At 51.2% G+C, this 21,817-nt stretch overlaps 1 protein-coding gene across 1 annotated transcript in view; it reads left to right on the top strand.

Annotated features, from left to right (window-relative positions):
* Positions 1–857: 857 nt before the first annotated feature.
* OTOA (otoancorin) overlaps positions 858–21,817 on the top strand; it is a 255,133-nt gene continuing 234,173 nt past the window's right edge. The window contains exons 1-3 of the mRNA XM_086939735.1: positions 858–878; positions 1,319–1,554; positions 19,829–19,932. Coding sequence (XP_086795861.1) covers positions 858–878; positions 1,319–1,554; positions 19,829–19,932 — 361 coding nt within the window. The remainder of the gene's footprint in view (positions 879–1,318; positions 1,555–19,828; positions 19,933–21,817) is intronic.

Raw genomic sequence — 21,817 nt, 5'->3', positions numbered from 1 at the left:
AAATTTTCTAAGTGCCACTCGCAATTTGCATTGACTCCTATGGGCCTTTTGGCCCATAGGAATCAATGGGAATTGCGAAAATTAACTTAAGAATTCGGTATTTCTTTGGGATTCGGTAAAAATTGCGATTTTTACCGAATCACAAAGAAATACCGAAAAAAATGATGCATAGCATTTTGCACTTCTTAATTTGCGATTCCTTATTTTTCGCAAATTAAGAAATGCAAAATGACACAATGATGCATGTGGGCCTTAGTGCCAGTATCCAAACTTTTGCTCAGAGGCCTGCAGCTGGCACTTTTAAATGTCAGGGGTGACATATGCCAGGGTGGCATAGTCTTGATTCTAGTACCAGGCATTACCTGTCCCTTTATCTCACTCATACAAGTTCTTTGTCATCCCTTTTTTGGGTTGAGCATTCGGGACCTCTTTATATACTTTAGTATATACTTATATGTGTATGTACTTTGTGGGCTCTGGAGATCAGTCCTAGGACTTGCCTGCTTCCGCTTAGGGGCTTTTTTTCTGTTCAACTGCCTCTATTTAACTGTCTTGATCGAAAACGACCAGTAGAGGTCAGTAAAATACCAGAATTACTTTCCCCTGAGGGACTTTCTTTTTTTTATTTTTCTGGCAACTGCCTCTTTAACTTTCTTGATAGAAAACGACCAGCAGAGGTCAGTAAAATACCACAATCACTTTAGCATTGTCTAGATTCCAGTCCATAGAAATTGTCTTCCACAAGCCCCCGTAGACCATAATATTTTTTTAAATCTTGTATTTTCATTGATATGACCACTGAAGGCTCTGATTTTATATTAAAAGTAGAGCTTTGGACTATACCTTTTCCTGGTGAAATGTGCTATTTCTCTCCATGTGTTCCCATACCTGCCGCATCACGCAGTTTGGTGCTTACTTCCCCTCCATGTTACAGAACAGTAGATGTTTCAGCACCCAGACTAATGTGCTGCATAGCTAAATACCTATAAGGTCCCAAAGGCGAGACCAATTGCATTGCAAATGCTTGTTACTTTCTTTGTCACAGTTTTTCTGTCTTTCTCTTTTCCCTTCTTTTCCCTTTCCATTTTTCTATCTCTTTTGTTCTGGGGCACAGTCCCATGAGGGAAAAATAAGTGTCAGTCCCCAAAAGTGAGTGCGGGTGGGCCCCACCTGGAACCACTGGATCAAATTAAGCCCTGGTGCCCCCCTCAAAAAAATACTTCCAGAGGGCCCCACCTGTAGCTATTGGCTCAAATTAAGAATAGTACAGATTTCACTAAATGTATTTTGGTAATCCTGGTTTTCTTAATTTCCTCAGGGTATACCGGATGCCGTTGTGGATTTTAAACTGCTGAGAGAGAGAATTATACAGAGCCCCGGAGGATTGAGATCCCTTTTTCATTTTACTCTGGACACCTGCCTGCCAGCCCTAAACACAGTAGAATGTGTTGAAATACTCAGCCAGCTCATCAGGTTGTCTTCCGGGCGCTATCTCCAGCCCAGTGTCATAACAAGGCTACCAAAAGATCTGCAGGAAGAGCCCTTCAGAAACCTGTAAGAGAATATTCCAGATGTAGATTATGAGATCTTTAACTGTTTTGTGAGAACATTTTCGATTTTGTATTTTCTTGTCATATGTAAGTGGCATGTTTCTTTTTTTATCCAAATACATTTCTGAATAGTTTGATATCACACAAGATATTTAGGGTCCGATCGGATTTCAGTCAGAGTATATACCTGTGGTTTTGGAACTAAACGACCTCAGGTCGGTGGTCCGAAACCGCAAGTACGATGCAACCGGACATTGTAAAGTCGCAGACTCCAATTTCCCCATGGGAGCTTGGGCGGCTGTAAGAAACAAGCTGCTAGACAAGCTCCCATAGAGAGATGGGAGTTACTGTAAATCCCTTCACCATGCGGCAGGCACTTCACGGTGCAGGGATTTACAGTAATTTAACAGGGGGGCACCAACCAACCGGAGGCCACAGAAGAAGGGGGTCCTGTTAGGGGCCCACCAAAGTCGCTTTCCAAAAGGCTTTCCATCTCGGAAAGCCTGACATGGAAAGCCTGTCAGAAACCAACATCATAATACGGGATTATGTGGCGGTTCCGACTGGGTGATGGAAGCCAGTTGGATTGACTAGCCGGTTTCAAATCCGACCCCCATCATTTATATATGGCGGTCAGATTTAAAACCTTGGATGTCGATTGGAAAGCCTCAAACCTGCGGTTGGAGACATTCCGAGTGACATCCATATTAGGCCCTTATTGGATTCGAAAATGTGGCAAATGTGCTACCTTATAATGCAAACTGGTTCTCTTGTACCTCTATTATGCATTTCTGAATTCAATTTTTTTTATAAAGGGCCTGATTCACAAAATATTTTGTCACATTCTGCGCTAGCACGGATTAAAAAAAAGTGGGCGTACACCTGCTATTCTATGTGGTGGCATAATGCAAAATGACGAGGGCCCCCCCCCCTGTGTCCATATCTCACGAATGTTCATTGGCGAATATTCTTCCTTTTACATTCAAGGTGATATTTCAAAGCCAAGATATAATCAAGAGAGTGTATGTACATACGAGTGTTGCCCCTAGAGAATGTCATGGATTCATTATCTTCAAAAATGTAATACACGGCTATTTACGTTATTTATTTATTTATTAGGTATTTAAGTGATACATCTCAATTAAAATACTTCCATGGGTTTAAATAAGCGAGACGTAGTCTATAAACCTCTGAATGTAAAGTACACTGTAGGGCTCAAATCCCTTCCAAAGAAGTACCAACATGATACAACTATAACATAGATGTAAGTTTGAGGTATAAAGTGCAAATACTAATCAAATAATAAAGTGCATGCTACTGTCAAGGACTTCAATGTACAACAAAGGTAAAGTACTGTCATATGTTCTAGCTAACTAGCATCCTCAAAAAAAAAATTGGACCAGAGCAAAATTTTCATTATCTACAAACACTGCCCAAATTCATTGGTCAGTTCACACTCAATGTTGTTGGTCCAGTCATTATTGGAATGAAGAACAACAATCCTAACAAAGTGCTTATTAAAGAGCAGGTGCGGTAAAAGTGCCCTTTCTCTACAAACTATTGGCAATTTCCCATAAAGCCTGTAAAGTGTCAATCTAGATCATAAAAGAAAGTGCCATTGCACATAAATATACTTATTATCTATTACAAAGATAGGCAATATTTTCAAATTCATAAAATCTCATTCAGAGTCTCAAGACAGTATTAGTAAAGTGCATTATGGTTCAAGGAGACTACATTCAGTATAAAAAGAGAGATGACAATAAAATACATAAAAATATGTAAAAAACATAGAAACGGGGGCGTGGCCAAGATGGCGGCGGAGTAGGACGCCTTTTCGTGCCGCTCCGGCGCTGATCCAACATAGCAACTAATAGCACGACTTTGGGGGTACCCACGAGCCCCTACGGCGGCGGAGACGTTCGCCTAGCAGAGCGGCGGACGTTGGCGGGGTCCCCGGAGCGGTGTGACCCCCAGAGCGCCTGCGAGGACGTTCGCAGCCTGCGGCCTGGGAGACCCCGGGCTTTCCAACCATCGCGGCCCGGCGTGGTCGAGGGGCGGGGCTTTAGATCCGCCTGCAGGCGCTGGAGCAAACGGACGGCTGAGCGGTCCGGAGTTGGACGAGGGAGGCTCTACCGGCGAGACCCGGCTCATACCCCGCCGCACCTGTGAGAGGACCCCTGGCCAAGTAGCGCCACTTGCACAACCAGTGGCCCACTGCTAACGCCGTCGACTGGTCCCCCACGTGGGTGGCGCCTGTGGCCTGCTCGAACTATCCGAGCCTAGGGCCTGCTTGCCGCACGGAGCCGGACGACAACGGGGCACGGGAGTGAATCTACCGCTCATTGGTGGCGGAGGATTGGAGGATCGAGGCGCCGGGTCGCTGGACCCCTGGAGCTCCCGTCTGGGATAAAAGAGACGCTCACAATCGAGTGCCTGGGGCGAGGTGCCCGGAAACGATTGTTGAAGGAAGGAACCGAGTGCTTGGCCCGCCAGCAGCCCCCGCTGCCTCCTTGGCCACGTGGAGTCGACGCGGGGCGTCATGTCCACAGTGCAGCGCAAACGAAACCAGGGAAAGGACAAAGCCTCCCAGCAACCGGCCTCCCCTGGAGCAAGTGGGTCGTCAAGGCAATCTGATGAAGACGCTCCGGTGACGAAGGCCTTCATGTCGGAGCTGTTTGCCTCCATCAAGGAGGACATATCGGAACTCAGGTCGCAGCTTGCCTCCGACCTGCGGGAGGTGCGGAGGGAGGTGGACGGCATAGGCGAGAGGGTGGCGACCCTGGAGGACAGGGATTTGAGCGTCGCCACGGATGTTCACATGCTCCAGCAAGACATTATCCGCCTCACCGAGCAGAATTTGGATCTCCAACTGCATACGGAAGACCTTGAAAACCGCTCCCGTAGGAACAACATCCGTATACGGGCGGTGCCCTGGGACGGTGAGGCGGGAGACCTCCGGGGTTACGTGCAGGAGCTGCTCCTCCAGGTCCTAGATGAGGAGGACACGACGGAGATACGGATGGACAGAGTGCACCGGGTGGGCCTGCCACGGCGAGGGGGGGGTCCTCCTCCCGACATACTGGTGTGCGTCCACGATTTCCAACTCAAGGAGAGAATACTACGGAAGGCCAGGACCATCGACTCATTGCAATTCCGTGGCCATAGTCCCCAGCTGTTCCAGGACTTGGCGGCCTCTACGCTACAGAAACGAAGGGACTTCCGTCCTATCACAGCATTCCTGAAAGAGAGGGGGATTGCCTACTCTTGGGGGCACCCTTTCAGAATAATTTTCAGATGGCAGAACCGCCTGGCCCAAGTACGCACACTTCAGGCGGCTAAAGAGCTCCTGGGACTGGCGGATGTTCCATCATCGCAGGCCACTGCGGCCTCCCCGTCTCGGCGGCGCCGCCGATCGAACTCCTGGCACAGGGTGGGGCGCTCTCCCGCCGGATCCCCTGCGAGACAGCGCCCGGACCTCTCTACCAGCCTGCAGGAACGAGGAGCAGCGGTCGCTTCGGTGGCCTCGGCCACGTTGGCTGCTTCACAGCTCAGCTCTGGGGCGGCGTGAGCCCCAACACGGCGGATTGGCGCCGGGAAGGCTCGGGCCTTCTGATCAAGGGTGTGCAAGTACTCTGGTGGAGACGACCTTGATTACGGCCAAGGGGAATAGTGGCTTCATTCCTCGGGCCTGTCGCTCGATTGGGGGCTTCCTACGGACTTCGGCCTACTGATCCTGTTGAGTATGGTTTATGCACTTTTTTTTTCACTTTGGTACAATGCTCTGTGTTGGTTCGGGGGGGCTTTGGTTGGGGGACTGTTGGGGAGGGGGGGCCGTGACGGCAGGCCTTTTGGGATGAATGTAGAGAATGAGTGGTGGGATGCACGCCATGCTGTAGAGGGGCTGAGACTGCGACTGCTCTTGGAACGTTTGGGAGCACGTGGTGGGGGGGAAGGGTGGAAGGTGGGTTGGGCGCCATTTTGTATTTCTGATAGCAAGTTCTTTGGGAGGTGTTTCTTATGCCGATTAGTATAGGCACCTGGAATGTCAAGGGCTTGAATTCCCCTCAGAAGAGACAGAAGGTCCTGAAATACCTTGTAGACCATCACCTCGATGTGGTTGGGCTTCAGGAAACCCATTTAGCTCGAAAGGATGAAATGCGGCTCCGACACAGGGCATACCCCATTGTGTACAGGTCCTCAGCTGTCACGAAGCATCGGGGGGTGGCGTTAATGTTTAAGGCAGCGTTGCATTTTCAGCCTGTGGGAGTCCGCACTGATAGAGAAGGACGGTGGTTGATGGTCAAGGGGCACATTCAGGGCAGGTTGTGTACGTTTGTGGTGCTCTATTTGCCTAATTCTGGCCAAAATAAGTACTTGCAGGAGCTGCTGGAGAAGGTGGGGGACTTTGCGGAAGGACTTGTATTCATGCTGGGTGATTTTAACTTGGTATGGGATGGGGAGATGGACAGCTCTGGGGGTCGGAGGGCGGATACCGGGGTTTTCTCGGGGAGTACACAAAGGGGGGTGGAAGAGATGGGCCTGGTGGATGGCTGGAGGTTTTTTCACCCTGCTGGGAGGGACTACACGTTCTTTTCCCATGTGCACCATTCCTACTCCCGCCTGGACTACGTCTTCCTCAGCCAGTCCCTTAGAGGGAACATCTTAGATGCCGCCATTCTCCCGATTTCTGTTTCGGATCACAGTCTTCTAGTGCTCACGCTTCGGTGGTCGCCGCCGGACACCGCGAACCGGAAATGGTACTTCCCGGCCTCGGTGGTCCGCGACGAGGTATCCCATCAGGCCTTGCGTCAGGCCATCCGGGACTTTTTTGATAGCAATCCTCCCTCGGACACGACCCTAATGACCACATGGGACGCCTTTAAGGCGACGATCAGGGGGACGTGCCTGGGCCTCAACTCCCAATTGAACGCCTTACGTAGGAAGGAGAGGGAAGCGCTGGAGGCAGAGGTACTCGCGCTTGAGAGGGAACACAAAGCTAATCCATCGAGGGTGACCCTACGTCCCCTGACGGCAGTACGGGGCAAGTTGAAGTCTCACTACACGAATAGGGCTGAACTCACAATGTTGCGGCTGGGCCGGCTCTCCTACTCTGGGGGCAACAAGATTGGTAGACACCTTGCCCGGCAATTGAAGGACAAGAGGGAGCGGGAATACGTAGGTGGGATTAGAGACGTGGCAGGAGTGCTCCAGCACGATGACGGGGCGAAGGCTGATGTCTTTGGCCGCTTCTACGCGGCGTTGTACACGGGGGAAGAGTTGGACACGGCTGATCAACGTGCTTTTTTGCAGCGCTTATCGCTTCCGCAGGTGCCAGGGGCCTGGAATGATTTACTTGAGGCTCCGATCACAAGGGAGGAGGTCCTCGCGGCTATTAAAAATCTGAAACTACACAAAGCCCCCGGCCCCGACGGGTACACCGCTGTCTTTTACCAGACCTATGCAACGGAGGTGTGCGACTTCCTGGTCGCCCTCTTCAACGACATGGCTGGACCTGGGGTGAATTCTGGGACCCTGGCGGAAGCAGTGATCACGGTCCTGCCGAAGCCGGGGAAGGACCCGGAGCGGTGTGCCTCATACCGCCCTATAGCCTTACTCAACATCGACGCCAAGCTCTACTCGGCTATATTAGCGAGCCGCCTGCAAGACCTGCTGCCGTCGATTATTCATGCGGACCAGTCGGGCTTCATCAAAGGCCGCCAAACGCATGATAATACCCGGAGGGTCATCCACCTGATAGAGAAGGCGGATAGGTTCCGCATCCCAGCGGTCCTGGTGGGGCTGGACGCGGAGAAGGCTTTCGACCGCGTGGACTGGGGCTTTCTCTTCCACACGTTGCGGGCATTCGGGTTTTCCGATCGTTTCATCGCGATGGTAAGAGCTAACTTCTGCAGCCCGCGTTCACGGGTGGCGGTGAACGGCCACTTGTCGGCCTTCTTCCGACACTCGCGGGGCACTAGGCAGGGATGTCCCCTCTCTCCCTTGCTGTTTGCACTCAGCATTGAACCTCTGGCACTGGCAGTCCGGGAGCATGAGGGGGTGAAGGGCATCCCGTTCACTGGGGAACAGCACAAAATCACCCTGTTTGCGGATGATGTCCTCTTGTCGTTGGCCGACCCCGCTGACTCCCTTCCGTGTGTTCGTGATATATTGCTGGAATTTGAAGCGGTGGCCGGCTTCAAAGTCAATTATGGCAAATCGCATGTCCTGAACCTGACCCTGTCTCAGGCCGAGGTGGCACGGGTGAAGGCGACGACGCCGTTGGCCTGGGCCTCGGGCTCCCTGCTATATCTCGGGGTACACCTCACCCCGACGGTGGGCGGTCTCTTTGCGGCCAACTTCCCGCCCCTCATGGCCAGATCACGCGTGGAGCTGGAGAAATGGAAGCCTAAATTCCTGTCCTGGCTGGGACGGGTACATGCTGTCAAAATGGTCCTTCTCCCCAAATATCTATACCTGTTCCAGGCCTTGCCTATTCCACTGCCCTCTACCTTCTTTAGCCAACTCAAATCGATGATGTTGAAATTTATCTGGCAAGGTGGTCGGGCGCGGCTCTCATTTGCACTTCTGCGGCGCCTGCGGAATGACGGAGGGGTAGGCCTTCCGGACTTCCACCTCTACTACAAGGCGGCCCAACTTAGAGTTATGGTGGAGTGGTCGCAGCAGTTCTCTGACAAACACTGGCTGCACATGGACCGGAGTGTGGCAGGCCGGTCCATCTGGGACCTAGCGTGGAAGCCGAAGCGCGACCGTCCGGTAAACGCATACATTAGTACCCCCACGGGGACCACACTGAAAGTGTGGGACACACTAGCCAATGACGAGAGGTGGACGACCTTCCCATCCCCATTCACTCCCTTGCATTTTAATCCAGAATTTTCCCCGGCACTCGCCGAGGGCCCCTTTGACGTTTGGAGGGAGGGGGGCTGCCGGGCACTACTTCACTTGTTTCATGGCCCCGACCCCTTGACGTTCGAGAACTGCATGCGGGACTATCAGGTGCCGCCGGGGGGAAGGTATCGGCATTTACAACTGCTACACTGGGCCACTGCACCCACGGTGCGGGAAGCAGCGACGAGACCTTTGTCCGACTTCGAGGCCTTTCTCCTGAAGACCTCGGCCATGAAGGGGGCTATCTCCTTTCTATATCAGCTGCTGCTCCGCTCGGCCCTTTCCCCTAGACCGCGTTACATGGAGCAGTGGGAGGAGATGGTGGGGAGGGATATCAATGATGGAGAATGGTCGGCGATCTGGAAGGACATGACGCAGTTTAACCACTCCGTACTCTTGAGGGAAGCCCATTACAAAACCCTAACGCAATGGTACATGGTTCCGGCCCGACTTCATCGCATTTTCCCGGCGACCACGGACAGGTGTTGGAGGGGCTGTGGCCTTTTGGGGGATTTCCGCCACATTTGGTGGGATTGCCCAATCATTAAGCCCTTCTGGGCCGAGATCTTATCGCATATTAAAGACATTTTGCAGTACCCTATCGACGACTCCCCCGAATTCGTTTTACTGGGGTTGAGGGATCCCGGCCTGGAACACCAATCGCGAGCTGACAAAAAGATCTTATGGCTGTGTCTCGGTGCGGCCAAGCTCACGCTGGCCTCGGCCTGGAAACGTAAGGAGGCCCCGGCGGTTTCCCTTTGGCACTCCAGACTGTGGAGACTTCTGAGTCTCGAGAGAATGGCGGATATATTTATTGGCAAATATAAAAACTTCAAGCACGCATGGGGCCCCTTGGTGTCCTTTCTTTCTGCTGGCTTGCCCTCGGCTGTTTGCCCAGCGTCACTTAGGAATTTGCACTTGTTTCAACTCTAGAGTGTGCTTGGTGTATGAATGAGATTTGCGAGCGGCGCCGTCACGGGGGGGGGGGGAGGGGGGGTTTGTTCTTGGGGGGAGGGTTGGGAGTTGCTTTGGGACAGTTACTTTGCCGAGATGAGGCATACTTGATCGCTGGAGGAACTCTGGACTAGTTGCTGGCTGCACTATTTGAGCTACCCCTTGTCGGGGGATTGCTGCGGGACTGCCGACATTACCAGCACTGAAGACGTTTTGCTTTACTACCCTGCCTCATCTTCCTTTTCAGCCTTCCCACTGTGTGGGAACTTTCATGCGCCCACTGTGATTCCTTTTGTTGCTTGTTAATTTTTTCTCTGTATGCAAAATAAAAAATTTTACAAAAAAAAAAAACATAGAAACGTGGCAGATCAATAAATCATAAGATGTCAAAATTCATAAATGACAAAAAACATCATATTGGTATGTAATTGTTAAACGTCAGAGGAAACACGTTCAAGAGTCAATTAGAGATGAATATATAGTTCTGCATCCAGATTATTCAAGGGGGGCCTCTGTTTCCATTGACATTATCAATCTTGATTCCATCCTTATCAGGGTCAGTTCTCTATTACCCCCTTGTTCTGCAGCCTTTATATGTTTCACACCATAATATGTCAATTCTTGTGGGTTCCCTTCATGTGTCTCCCAGAAATGTTTTGCAATGGGGTAAGAAAAATCCTTATTTTTTTATTGCTCGTAGATGTTGTAGGATTCTTAGTGTGACTTTATTCGTTGTGCTCCTCACATAAGATTTTTTGCATGTGCACTGTTATACATAGACCACATGGTTTGTTTCATAAGTGACGTGTTCCATCATTTTTTGTTCCCTTTCAATATATAGTTTATGTATCGTTCTATTTAGTTTATACTCACATACTTTACATTTAGCACACCACCAGAATCCAAGTTGATATAACCAGGGTTTATTCATACTTCTTCCTACCGGTAGATAACTTTGGGCCAGTAAGTCTCCTAAAGAGGCTCCTTTTCTGTAGATGACTTTTGGATATTCAGATATGGTTTCTTTCAGTGTGTCATCACAGAGCAACATTTTCAATTTCTCTAGAATGTGTTTCTTAGTACGTCGGACAACTGTACTGACGATATATATGTGGTAATATAATTGTCTATGGCCGCAAAAGTGTTTACATAAGTCTGTGTGCATATAAACATTGAAACATATGAAGAAATGACTAAAAACTACATTTTCCATCTAACTTCCTGTGAATCCACAGGAAGTGAGATCAGCAACAGAAAGTTTGTGGGGGTCCTTCGAAAATATAGGAGGAGTTTGTACACTTTTGCATTTACCGTGAACAAGCGACTGTGGGTTGCGAAACGCGTTGGTTTTGTAACTTAATATGCTGGATTTTTGACGAATAAATCAAAGGACTGGGAAAGAAACTCTTTTGTGAGTGCGGACTTATTCTCTTATTTTTTTTTTTTAAGACCAATGGTCTCAAACTTTATTTAGTTTCACAGATAAGAAGGCAAGTATTCATACAATGACATAAAAAGGAAAAATTACTACAAACGGTACCCAGCAAGTAGCACATTTTGACATGTCAATTATACATGAGTGAAAATAAACAGTAGCCAGGGGGGATGCATTAGTTCGTAAGTGGCAGTGCCAGGAAATGTCTCGGGCCGTAGTGCTCGTGGCCCGCAGCGCCGCAGAAGGACCAAGGTGGTCATGTAATCCAGCAACCAATTGTCTTGGGTCGCGTACCCTGGTTGGCACATTAGCAGTCAAAGGCAGGATCATATCCCACATGGCCATACGGGTCGCTGGGTTTCAGTCTCTTGCTCCCGGCAGTGACCAACAAGCATTGTGTGTAAAGTAAACGGGGAGGGGAAATCTAGTAACATCTTGAGTACAGCAGAAACATTCTCTTTGCCACCCAAGAGACATAACTGGGAATGAAAAGAAGGGGGTGAGGGAGAAACATTTCAACAACTGTTGGATTAGTGTATGCGTGTATAATAGTGTATCTGGGGTCCTAGCTGTGTATGACGCACCCTATGTGGGCTGTGTGGGATTGTGGACGGCTGAGGATGTAGTGTCGTTGCGGCTGCAGGTCGGGGAGGGGGGAAGCAGGGGCGGGGGGGGCAACAGGGGACACCTCCCGTTGGGCAAGACCCCGTCTATCGGGGGAGGGGGAGGGGGCGGGGGCGGAGGAGAGGGGGAGCTCGCGCCACGCCTGGACAGTAGTCTACTGGGCCCCCACTATTCCGTGTCGGGGTGGTCACGCTATACCGGCCTGGGTGCACGCCCGGTGGAACGCGGTTAGGGTGGCGTCCCAGTCTTGGGCGATCGGGTACTTCCGTAGGCCCGCGGTCTCCTCCCTGTGTAGAGACACACTCTCCGCGCAAGCCCAGTTGCCAAGAGAACGACGCCAGTCTGCAGGGCGCGGTGGGGTGGCACTCTTCCATCGTTTCGTGATGAGACGCTTGGCCATAATGAGGCCTAAGTCCCAAAAACGCGCCCGTAGCTTGGTCTGTTTGGTCCTCTTGTAGAGTCCCAGCAGGCATGCTTCCCACGTCTTGGGGAGGGTGTCGCCTGTGGCCGCCGTCAATGTGTCTGTGACCGCCGACCAGTATATGGTGAGGTGGGCGCAACTCCAGAGTGCGTGTAGGAGGTCTGAATCCAGGAGACCACATCTGGGACACGCCGACGATGCAAGTCCAAAGTAGCGATTCAGTTTGTCTGGGGACAAATACGCGCGGTGTATGATGTAATATTGGATGGTCTTGAATGGCGCGTTGCGAGGGATGTTTCTGGCGCCCGCTAAGACCGCGGCCCACTGTTTGTCCGTCCAGGCGCTACCCCGGTCGGTCGTCCACTTCTCCCTCAGTTTTTGGGAAGAGAATTGAGTATGGCTGTGTAGTGCTTGTGCTAACCAATGCACTATATGGGAGCCATCGCCCATCACATGTAGATACTGGATAAGCAGATGAGTGGACGGTTCGTGGCCCATGTCACCCCACGTCTTCGTGAGCTCACGGAGTAGCCTGGCGTGTGTCAGAAACTGGCCCACTGGTAGGCCAGTATCTGCGGCCAAGGTCTCGAAGGGCAACAGCTCTCCGTCGCTATACAGGCCGCCCAGTTCGTCCAAGTCTGCCGCAGTCCAACTGCGTAGCTCGGTCGAGGACAGTACGCCAGTGCCCAGGGGAGTCCCTAGCAGAGGCACGTTCGGGGCATAGGGTACCGTAGTTTTGGTGAGTCTGAGGCTCCGCATAAAGCACTGTTTCGCGACTGCCACGTGGATCTGAGTGGGGGGTCGGCTCCGCGTCAGGGGGTGGAAGAGTGTCAGCACCCGTACGGGGGACAGGGTAGTGTCAGCTGTGGCCGTGTCCGTCAAGTTCTTGCCGCTCAGCCAGTAAGTGACCCATTGTAGCTGGGCTGCTAAGTAATATAGCTCCTGATTGGGAACCGCCAAGCCTCCAGCGTCCGTGGCCGCGTAGAGGGTCTTCAATGCTACCCGGGGTCGCCCTTTATTCCAGATGAGGCCCCTGGTGAGGGCCTCCAACCCCTTGAATATGCGCGCCGGTACATACACTGGCAGGTTAGTATAATAATAGAGGAGCCGGGGGAGCATTATCATCTTGGTTAGTGCCACTCTGGCCGGCACATTCAGTGGGAGGGAGTTCCAGAACGTGACCTGGGCCGAGAGCGAGGATATGGCTCTCACTAGATTGCCCTCCAGGAGATCTACAGGGTCCCGGTATATGAGGATCTCTAGGTATCTGAATACCGTTGGGTGCCATCGGAGCGTCTCTCCCATCATGCGCACTTCGCATTGTGGCATCTCGGCACTGAATGCATAAACTCCCGATTTGGCCCAGTTAACGCGGAGCCCCGACATGTCCCCAAACGTTTGAAAGATGGCCGTAATTGCCGCGGGTATACAGGCGAGGTCCCTGATATATAACAACAGGTCATCGGCGTACAGAGACACCGAGTGAATGCCATCTGCCAGTGGGATTCCCCAGGTGTCGCCGGAGGTGCGGAGCAGTTCCGCCAGTGGCTCCATCGCCAGGGCGAATAGCAGAGGGGAGAGAGGGCAGCCCTGCCTGGTGCCCCTCCCTATACGAATCCTGTCAGAGAACAACCGCCCAGTCCGTACGCGTACCTCGGGTGCCTGATAGAGGAGCCCCACCATCTGGACGTAGGCGTCACACAGCTCGTACTTCTCGAGGACTCGGAGGAGATACGGTCACTCCACTGAGTCGAACGCTTTTTCCAGATCAAGGATGACGCATCCTGAGCGTGGCCAGGCGGGGGTCGCATACCGTTGGACTCTGAAAAAGCGGCGCAGATTATAAGACGTGCACCGGGTGGGCACAAAGCCGTTCTGATCAGAGTGCACCAGCTTGGGGACCAGCGGTGCAAGCCTCCGAGCCAGTGTCGCAGCTAAGATTTTGTAATCGGTATTGAGGAGTGCTAACGGTCGGTACGAGCCGAGTTCGTTTGCTTCCCTACCCGGTTTAAGCAGGGAGACCACGTTAGCTTCGTTCAGGGACGCCGGGAGCTCAGCATCCTCCGACGCTGCCTTATACACCTTCAACAGTTCCGGTTTCAACACCAGCGAGTAGGCTTTGTAGAACTCAGCCGGGAGTCCGTCAGGGCCCGGTGCCTTGCCATTGGAGAGGGAGAAGATCACCTCCCGCAGTTCCTCACTAGTGAGCGCAGCACCTAGCTCTGTTTGTTGGGCAGCAGTAGCTGCCGGAAGTTGCAGTGTCGCCAAATAGTCCGTGATCTCCACCACTGTGGCCCGCAGCCGTGAGCTGTACAAGGACCTGTAATGTGACGTGAACGCTTCGTGAATCTGTTTCTGGGTGTAGACCTCAGCGCCCTGGGTTGTGCGGATCGACAGGACCGTAGCGGACTGGGTGTCTTGTCGTACCAGCCACGACAGGAGTCTGCCAGGTTTATCCCCTGTGTTGTGAGTACGTGCGGAGTGTGCTGCAAAATTAATGTTCTTTAGGCGCTCCATCAAAACAGCATGATCTGCCCTGGCCGAGATCAGCTGGGAGTCATCGCCCTCCGTCGCCTCACGCTCTTTGTCCTGTAATGTCCCTTCCACCCGTATCAGATCTCTCTCCACCTGTCCTCGCAGGCCCGCCTGCACACTGAGGCAGCCCCCCCGGGTCACCGCCTTGAAGGCGTCCCACTCAATTCTCGGGGAGGAGGTCGAGTCGCTATTGTCCTCGAAATATTGTATAATTCTCCTGGACATCTCCTCTCGGAATGGGTTGTCAAGCAGGAGATCCGGTTGTAAGCGCCACGTGGGTACAGGCGGGCGCGGGCGTCTCCATCCATATACTAGAGTGTGTGGGTTATGGTCGGAGTGTGTCCGTCCCAAGGAGTCAGTGTCCGTCACGGAGGGGATCAGGTTGCGGGACATCATGTACCTATCTAGTCTGACATGCAATGAGTGGGCCCCTGAGTAGTAGGAATACACCCGGGCAGTAGGGTTTCTGACTCGCCAGGCATCCTGTAAGTTCCACTGTGCCGCCCAATTAAGTAGGGCCCCGGAGGCTGCCTGCGCTGGGGCGATTGTCGCCGGGGGGGACGAGCGGTCAAGGGAGACATCCACCACGCAATTGTAATCCCCACCTATCAACAGGGGTACATCTAGCCAAGGTGCAATCACCCCCGATAATCGCGTGAAGAATTTCCCTTGCTCGATATTAGGTGCGTAGATGGAGGCTATGACAATCTGCTGCCCGTCTAGCCTGCCCTGTATGAAGACATAGCGTCCCTCAGTGTCAATGTTGCTGTGTGTCAGTGCGAATGGAACCCCGGGTCGTATCCAGATCAGGGACCCTCGTGCAAACACTGAAAAGGTCGTGGCGAATATCTGCCCCCTCCATCTACGGCGGAGTGTGGCTACCTCAGTGGCGACTAGGTGTGTCTCCTGCAGTAGTGCAATCTGGATCTGATGTCGTTTAAGATAGGAGTACACCTGATATCTGCGCGAGGGTGTGTGCATGCCCCTGACATTCCAGGTACAAAAGTTAACCGTAGTCATCACAGTATTCATTGCGCCCAAGCACTCGCCCCCCCCCCCAACTCCCAGCCCGCCCCGCCCGCGCACACACAGCCGCATTTATCAATGTTCATTCTTTCCACCCGCCATCCCACACAGACCCAGGAATGCGCGCCAGAACACTTCAATGCCAACATTAATCTCAAAGGGGGGAACGTGAACAGAACCATAATACCAAAAGGGCAACAACAAAACAAGTCGCCGCCCAAACGCTCTATCGAGCTCAATCAATCCATGAGTTCAATGGGGGGATGACAAAGTACATCACTTAGGTATTAACAAGTTAGTTTGCTGTGCTAGGAGAGCCGTGGTGACTCCCCTCCACGGGCAGTGGGTCAAAGGGTACCAGCAAATAGTGACAGTGCCCGCGAACAGTGCAGAGTTCCCAATGTCACCGGACTTGGATGTTTAGTTCCGGGGGGGGGGGGGGGCCTCCTCCGCTGGTCCCCCAAGGGGGGCACTCACCTGCAGGGGTCCGTCCACCCCACCAACTCTGCGTTTCCGGGAATGTTCTAGTGGTACATCTCCGGCACCCCTCCCGGTGGCCGCGGCGGTTCCGTGTCCGTCCGGCAGATGGGGGGGTTCGGGAATAGAGCACAGACCTCGGGCATGGGGTCGGGTGCAGCCACCAGATCCCCTAGGAGTGCCGATGTGGACCCTCGATCGGGTCAACCTTGGAAGTGAACAAACTGCTCCAAGTTGCCAATTGCGATAGCCCTGCCAGGGCCAGGATGAGGTGGGTTGCTTATGCTAGCAGATCCGCCGTTTGGGGTGTGACATCCGGTAGGCCCTCAGTATTCGAATCATCTGGCAATCCGTACAGGTATTCGTCGTCTTCGCTCCTGCGGGACCGTGTGCTGGCGTTAGAGATCAGGATGGGTGATTGTGAACCACTTATCTCAGCTGCTATTCGAAGAGCCTCTTGTTGTTCATTCTGAATTTGCTCCGGTGTGGGGCCGATCTCTGTGTCCGCGGTCGGCGATCCGGCCCTCGAGGGGCGTTGTTGTCTCCGCCTGCGGGTGCCCCGATGTCTGCGTTGTTCCATTGGTGCAGGTCCGTGGTTCGTATCCACCCCCGAGTCCAGCCAGGTCGCCGCCGCCTCCGGAGTATCGAAAAAGTGGGTCTTGTCCTGCGCCACCACTCTGAGGCGTGCCGGGAACAGCAATGAGTACTTGAGTGCCAGACGCCTGAGCCGTTGCTTCACCGCCAAGAACGATTGTCGCTGTCGTTGAACCTGTACGGTGTAATCAGGGAAGAACATCACCTTGGCGTTGTCTACCTTTATGTCTGACAGTTTCCGCGTTTCACGGAGGATGGCGTCCCGATCACGGTAGTTCAGTACCCGCATAAGCATCGGTCTCGGGTTGGAGCCCTCCGGGGGTGGACGGGACGGCACTCTATGCGCTCTCTCCACTACAAAGTGAGGTGACAGCGTGCCCTCCGGCAAAAGTTCTCTGAGCCAGGTCTCCATGTGCTCCGCTGTCTCCCTCCGCTCCCATCGTTCCGGCAGGCCTACTATGCGCACATTGTTTCTTCTGGCCCGTCCTTCCGCATCCTCCTCCCTGTCCTCGAGGAACTCCACCCGGTTGATCAGGTCACGTACATGCTTGTCTGTCTGCGCCAGCTTGGGTGAGGTCTCCGCCATCGTTAGTTCCAGGGCCGTGGTGCGTTCGGACAGTTTCTTGTGGTCCGCTCGGAGAAGCGTCAGGTCCACTACTACTTTATCGATCCTGTTCTCCAGCGATGTACGGGTCAGCAGTACGGATTCTTCCAGGCGCTCCATGGCCGCCAGCATAGTGTCCAGCTTGGAGGCGGTTTGGTCAGCTTCTGTGTTTTTCACCATCTTTCCTTTGTTTGGTGCCCCACCGGTGCCTGTCTTTGCCCTGGTCCCTCCTGACATGGGGCTGGTCGACGCTGCGAGGCAGCCGGGTGGGTAGGCCCTTGCAATGAACACTGTTGGGACCCGTTCGTATGGGCCTCCCGGGTAGGCACTCTGCTCCACTCGTGTCGGACGGTGTGTGGTCCGCGGGTGCGGGGGGGCATGGCCGTTACACCGTCGGGTCTTCGGGACTTTGCACTATGGCACCGTCCGATGAGGGCGAGCTGGCTGCGTCTTGACCAATATGGGAGTTCCCAAGTACACCGGTTGCCTCTGCAAGTGTCTCAACGTCAAGCCACTTCTCGGCTGCACCACGTGGAGGTCTGCTAGGCCTGACCGCCTGGTCTCCCCGATCAGGTCCGCCCCTTGGGCCAGGAGAGGCACGCTCTGTTGGGCGACTCTGGATGCCACCAAGTGCTGTGCAGGGCTCCGTGTAGCGCAGCGCCGGGTTAGCCGCGGTGAGGAGCGCAGGGCCACTCTGGTTTCTCACCTGCGCAGGCACAGACAAGTCCTCCTAATGTAGGACCGGTCGCCGGCGGTGCTGTTCCGTTGTGGTCGCAGTCTGTGTGCTGCGTGGGCCGGGCCCCTGTGTGCTGGACGGGTCCGGTGCCGGTCAGAGGCTATTCCAGGGAGGCGGGTGGGTGCAGGAGCCCAGGAGATAGGACTGGTCAGCCTCCGTTGGTGTTCTTTGGGGCCTAGGGGGTAATACCGTCCGTGCGTGCCCCCAAACAAAGGAGCGCGGTCACCCCCGGTGTCCACGAGGCATGGCGGGGCGTCCTCGGAGCCGTCGGGTAGGGCGGGTCGGCGTTACAGCTCGCTGTTAGCCAGGGTGGCATGTCCTCTTGCAGCGTCTGGGGCCCCTGAGGAGCTGGGTCGCCGGGGGTATCCGGCGCCGTGTCGTGATCCCTTTCCCCTTTCTGGGTTTCGCCTGGGAGGATGTGTGTGTCGTGGCCTACCTCGTAAAGCCAGATCCCCGGCCTCAAGTAGTTGGTCTTGCCGACCGGAAGTGAACCCTGGGCGGGTAGATGGCGGGGTTGCTGCCGGCCGGAGAGTCCGCCACTCCGATCCGTCTGAAAATTACTCTGGTGGCGGAGGAGGTTCCCGGGCGCACTCGGTCCGAGTTTGGGTTCGCCACCGCTGGATATTGAGGAGAAATGGAACGTGGTTGGGGAGCTTCACTCGGAGCTCAGCCCGGGCACGTCCGCTCACATCGCGTGCTTAGCCACGCCCCCCGCGGACTTATTCTCTTATTATAAGGGAGTTGTGTAATATAGGAAAGTGGGGCTCTGCTTTGTAGTCCTAGCACTGGTGGAGAGAGCGCCATTGGACCGCGAAAGTTTGAGCCAAGGCTGTGGATATATATATTTATATTTATATATTTCTTTTCACTTACAAAACCAAAGTTACAAGACAGCTATGGTTTGAATTAAAATTAAAATCGAAAGCCACTGTTATTTGCAATGTATGGTTAGCTCAGGAATCCACAACTCCCAAAAATCCTTGCAAACCATAAATCACAAACCAAATATAATGCTCTTGGATTCACCCTTGGTCTGAGAGGTGCAACTACAAGATATTGTAAGGTCATAGGCATTGCATTTGTTGTTCAAATTATGCTATTTAAACTGTGTTTTTAAAGTGAATTTGTCTTTTTTTAAAACATATATTAAGGTGTACTAACCAGAGCTAACCATAATTTCATTTGAACTTTGTTTTTTTGCACAGAATTTCTTTTGTTTATAGCATAGCCAGCAGTTGGGAGCAGGGCCTGGCATCCAAACCCCTCCCCTGGTCATCCAACCCCCTCTGCAAACAGCCTTGGGAGGCTGGCCAATTATTTCTTATTTAGGTTTGCAGACCCTAAATTGGTTTTACAGACTCACACAGACTTTTCCACCCTTGTTGGATCTTGTGCAGTCTACAATACTATCCCCAGCAACTACTGTACATTCTTCCTTCAATCCCATCTGCCACCACAGGTGTCTCAATCTTCACCATCTGTCTCAATCATTGCCTTCCTCGAGACCCCCAAGTTTACATCAACAGGTCTAGAGTTTCAACATAGATACAAATCTGGTTAGAACTAGGTTTTGTGAGCTCACTGTGAAAATGTGTATAGCTATTGATTGCTTTTTTATGTGATCTTACCTATTCTTCCTGATGTAGCAAATAAAGCAGTTTTTGCTTATAGGTTATGGCTGTGAGTACTGCTATAATACTGATGTTGAGGCCGTATGTGTTGCCGGGAATTATCTATTTCTCTTGTTATGTAAGATCAGGCAGATACAAAACTTCATAACTTGGCAGAAGAGCCAGATTATACAATGATGTATTGGGTAACCTAGGAGAAATACTTCTGATGCTTTCATTTGTCATCAGTAGAAACCGGAGACAATATCTATAACTTTACTGGTATAAAGGGTATACTATATTCATTAAGGGTATACAAGTCCCCTAACTTCCCACTGTATTCCATTTAGATCTTCAGTGTTCAAGGACCTCTATGACAAAATATCTGCAAGCACTCGGCAGGCATTGTATGAATGGATGACACTGATTCTCCAGAAGTCTCATAACTTTAGCAGTAAGTAGCAAGATAATCAAACTCTCTCCACATGTGAGGGAATTGTATAAGATCTCTTTTACATTTCAATGCGATAGGACAAATGCAGATTTTTTGTTTTAATATTAACCTCTGTTTAATGATGCACCATAGAGCAGTCACTTTGGAAGTGTTTAGTGCATCAGAAGTATACCGCGTCCACTGTTCATTTCACATAAGAGACTGATTCCAGACTTGGGGTACTCAAGCAACATTAACTATTATTCCGTTCCTGTGAGTGAGCATGGTTGTGATCTTGGTGGTGGGATGCTTATTCTAACGTTTGATCATCCAACACAATCGCATGCCTGGAAAATCAGGACTCCCCCATTCCACTTCTTTTATTGCAGCTGTGTTGCCCACAATTTCTGTCTCAAACCTGGTCTCCAACAGCAGACACCTAAATGAATCAAAAAAAGGGGTATTTAAAGGATTGCCTTTTTTTGATAGCTTGATTTCAAGGGTGGTGTTTGCCCAGAGTCTTGTTAAATGATCACTGATATTTTCAATGCAGTTCCACCTTGCAAACCTATTTTTTATGGAAGGCTTAGCCGTTGTTAAAGTGACTGATCAAATAGTTAATACAGCCGTGCTCTCCACAGCACTGACGGTTCTTCTCTGTTTTGTCTACAAGCTGAGAAAAGCATCACAGTGGACAGGCAGATATTTTTAATTTGTCCCTCATGCTGTGTGGGGTAACATAACATTCTCCTCCTTTCCGAATAATTTGAGATCAAAACGCATAATGGATAAGTTCCCCTAACTCACAGAACCTTTTGTCCTCTAAGATGGCATGTTCTTCATTGCTACTGCTAGGAAAGGATAAAGGGTAAGAACCATTCTAAAGATGCCACACTTTTAGGGGGTGTATCAGCAAAAAAGGATACATGAGGAATAACTGGCAACCATATGTGTTTGCGCTGTTGTTTAACTAAAAAATATTTTTTAGGGACAACTATTCTAGGAGAAATGTGGGCCCCGCACTGACCGGGTAGGAATAGTTCAATACCCCTGTAAAGCTGGTGAGATTGATATCCAGCTGGATTTGTGCTGATGGACATTGTGTCCGATGTAGCTCCTTGATAATCTCCAAGTCTTTCCGTATTGACTTGGCGACAACACCATATGGTTCATGTTTGTTTCCATTCAATAAGACATTTGACTCATGTCTTCTCCTGATAAATGAAACTGAGAAGTAAAGTTGTCCAGGCTGTGGAGAAATGATATTATTTATGGTGTAATTAACAGTATGTAACTCAGAAACATTTGTGGTACTTCTTGTACATCTTCAAATATAGACTATTGAACCATATCTAAAACTCAGGATAGAAGGGGAGTGGACAGCTGAAAGAAATTGGTTTGTTGTTTATCCATGTGCATTCCAAGAAAACGCTATGTTTATTATAGAACTACTTTTACTTGAAGAAATCAAATGAGTACAAACATGGAAGAGGAAATATGGTACCCAAAGTAGTATACAGAACTTTACTCATTGTGTTAATCTAATAATGGTTATAACAGAAACCACTCCCCAGAGAGGTTATTTAAAAGAAACAAGCTTATTAGCATTATTCTGTGATGATGATTTTAAAGCCATTAACAATCAGTCATTCTGTGATACACAGATAATACAAATGATGTGAGCGTAGCTACCATGACCACACTGTCAAATTGAAAAGTTTTTGAATTTTTTGTATATTCTTTTTATAAATTCAACATAACACTCTAAATCTTTCATTCCAGATGCTCAAATTTGACTGACTGCATTTATAAATGTCTACTTTAATTTGGGAATGATTGAGTTTAAATTTTGTCCAACACTACTGAATAACACCAATAATTTAGTTTCTGAAACGACCCCTGTGAG

This window comes from Lissotriton vulgaris, chromosome 10, assembly GCF_964263255.1.
Source record: "Lissotriton vulgaris chromosome 10, aLisVul1.2, whole genome shotgun sequence".
NCBI lineage: Eukaryota > Metazoa > Chordata > Amphibia > Caudata > Salamandridae > Lissotriton > Lissotriton vulgaris.
The sequence above is the reverse complement of the archived record's forward strand: the minus strand, read 5'-3'. Positions and strand labels throughout refer to the sequence as shown.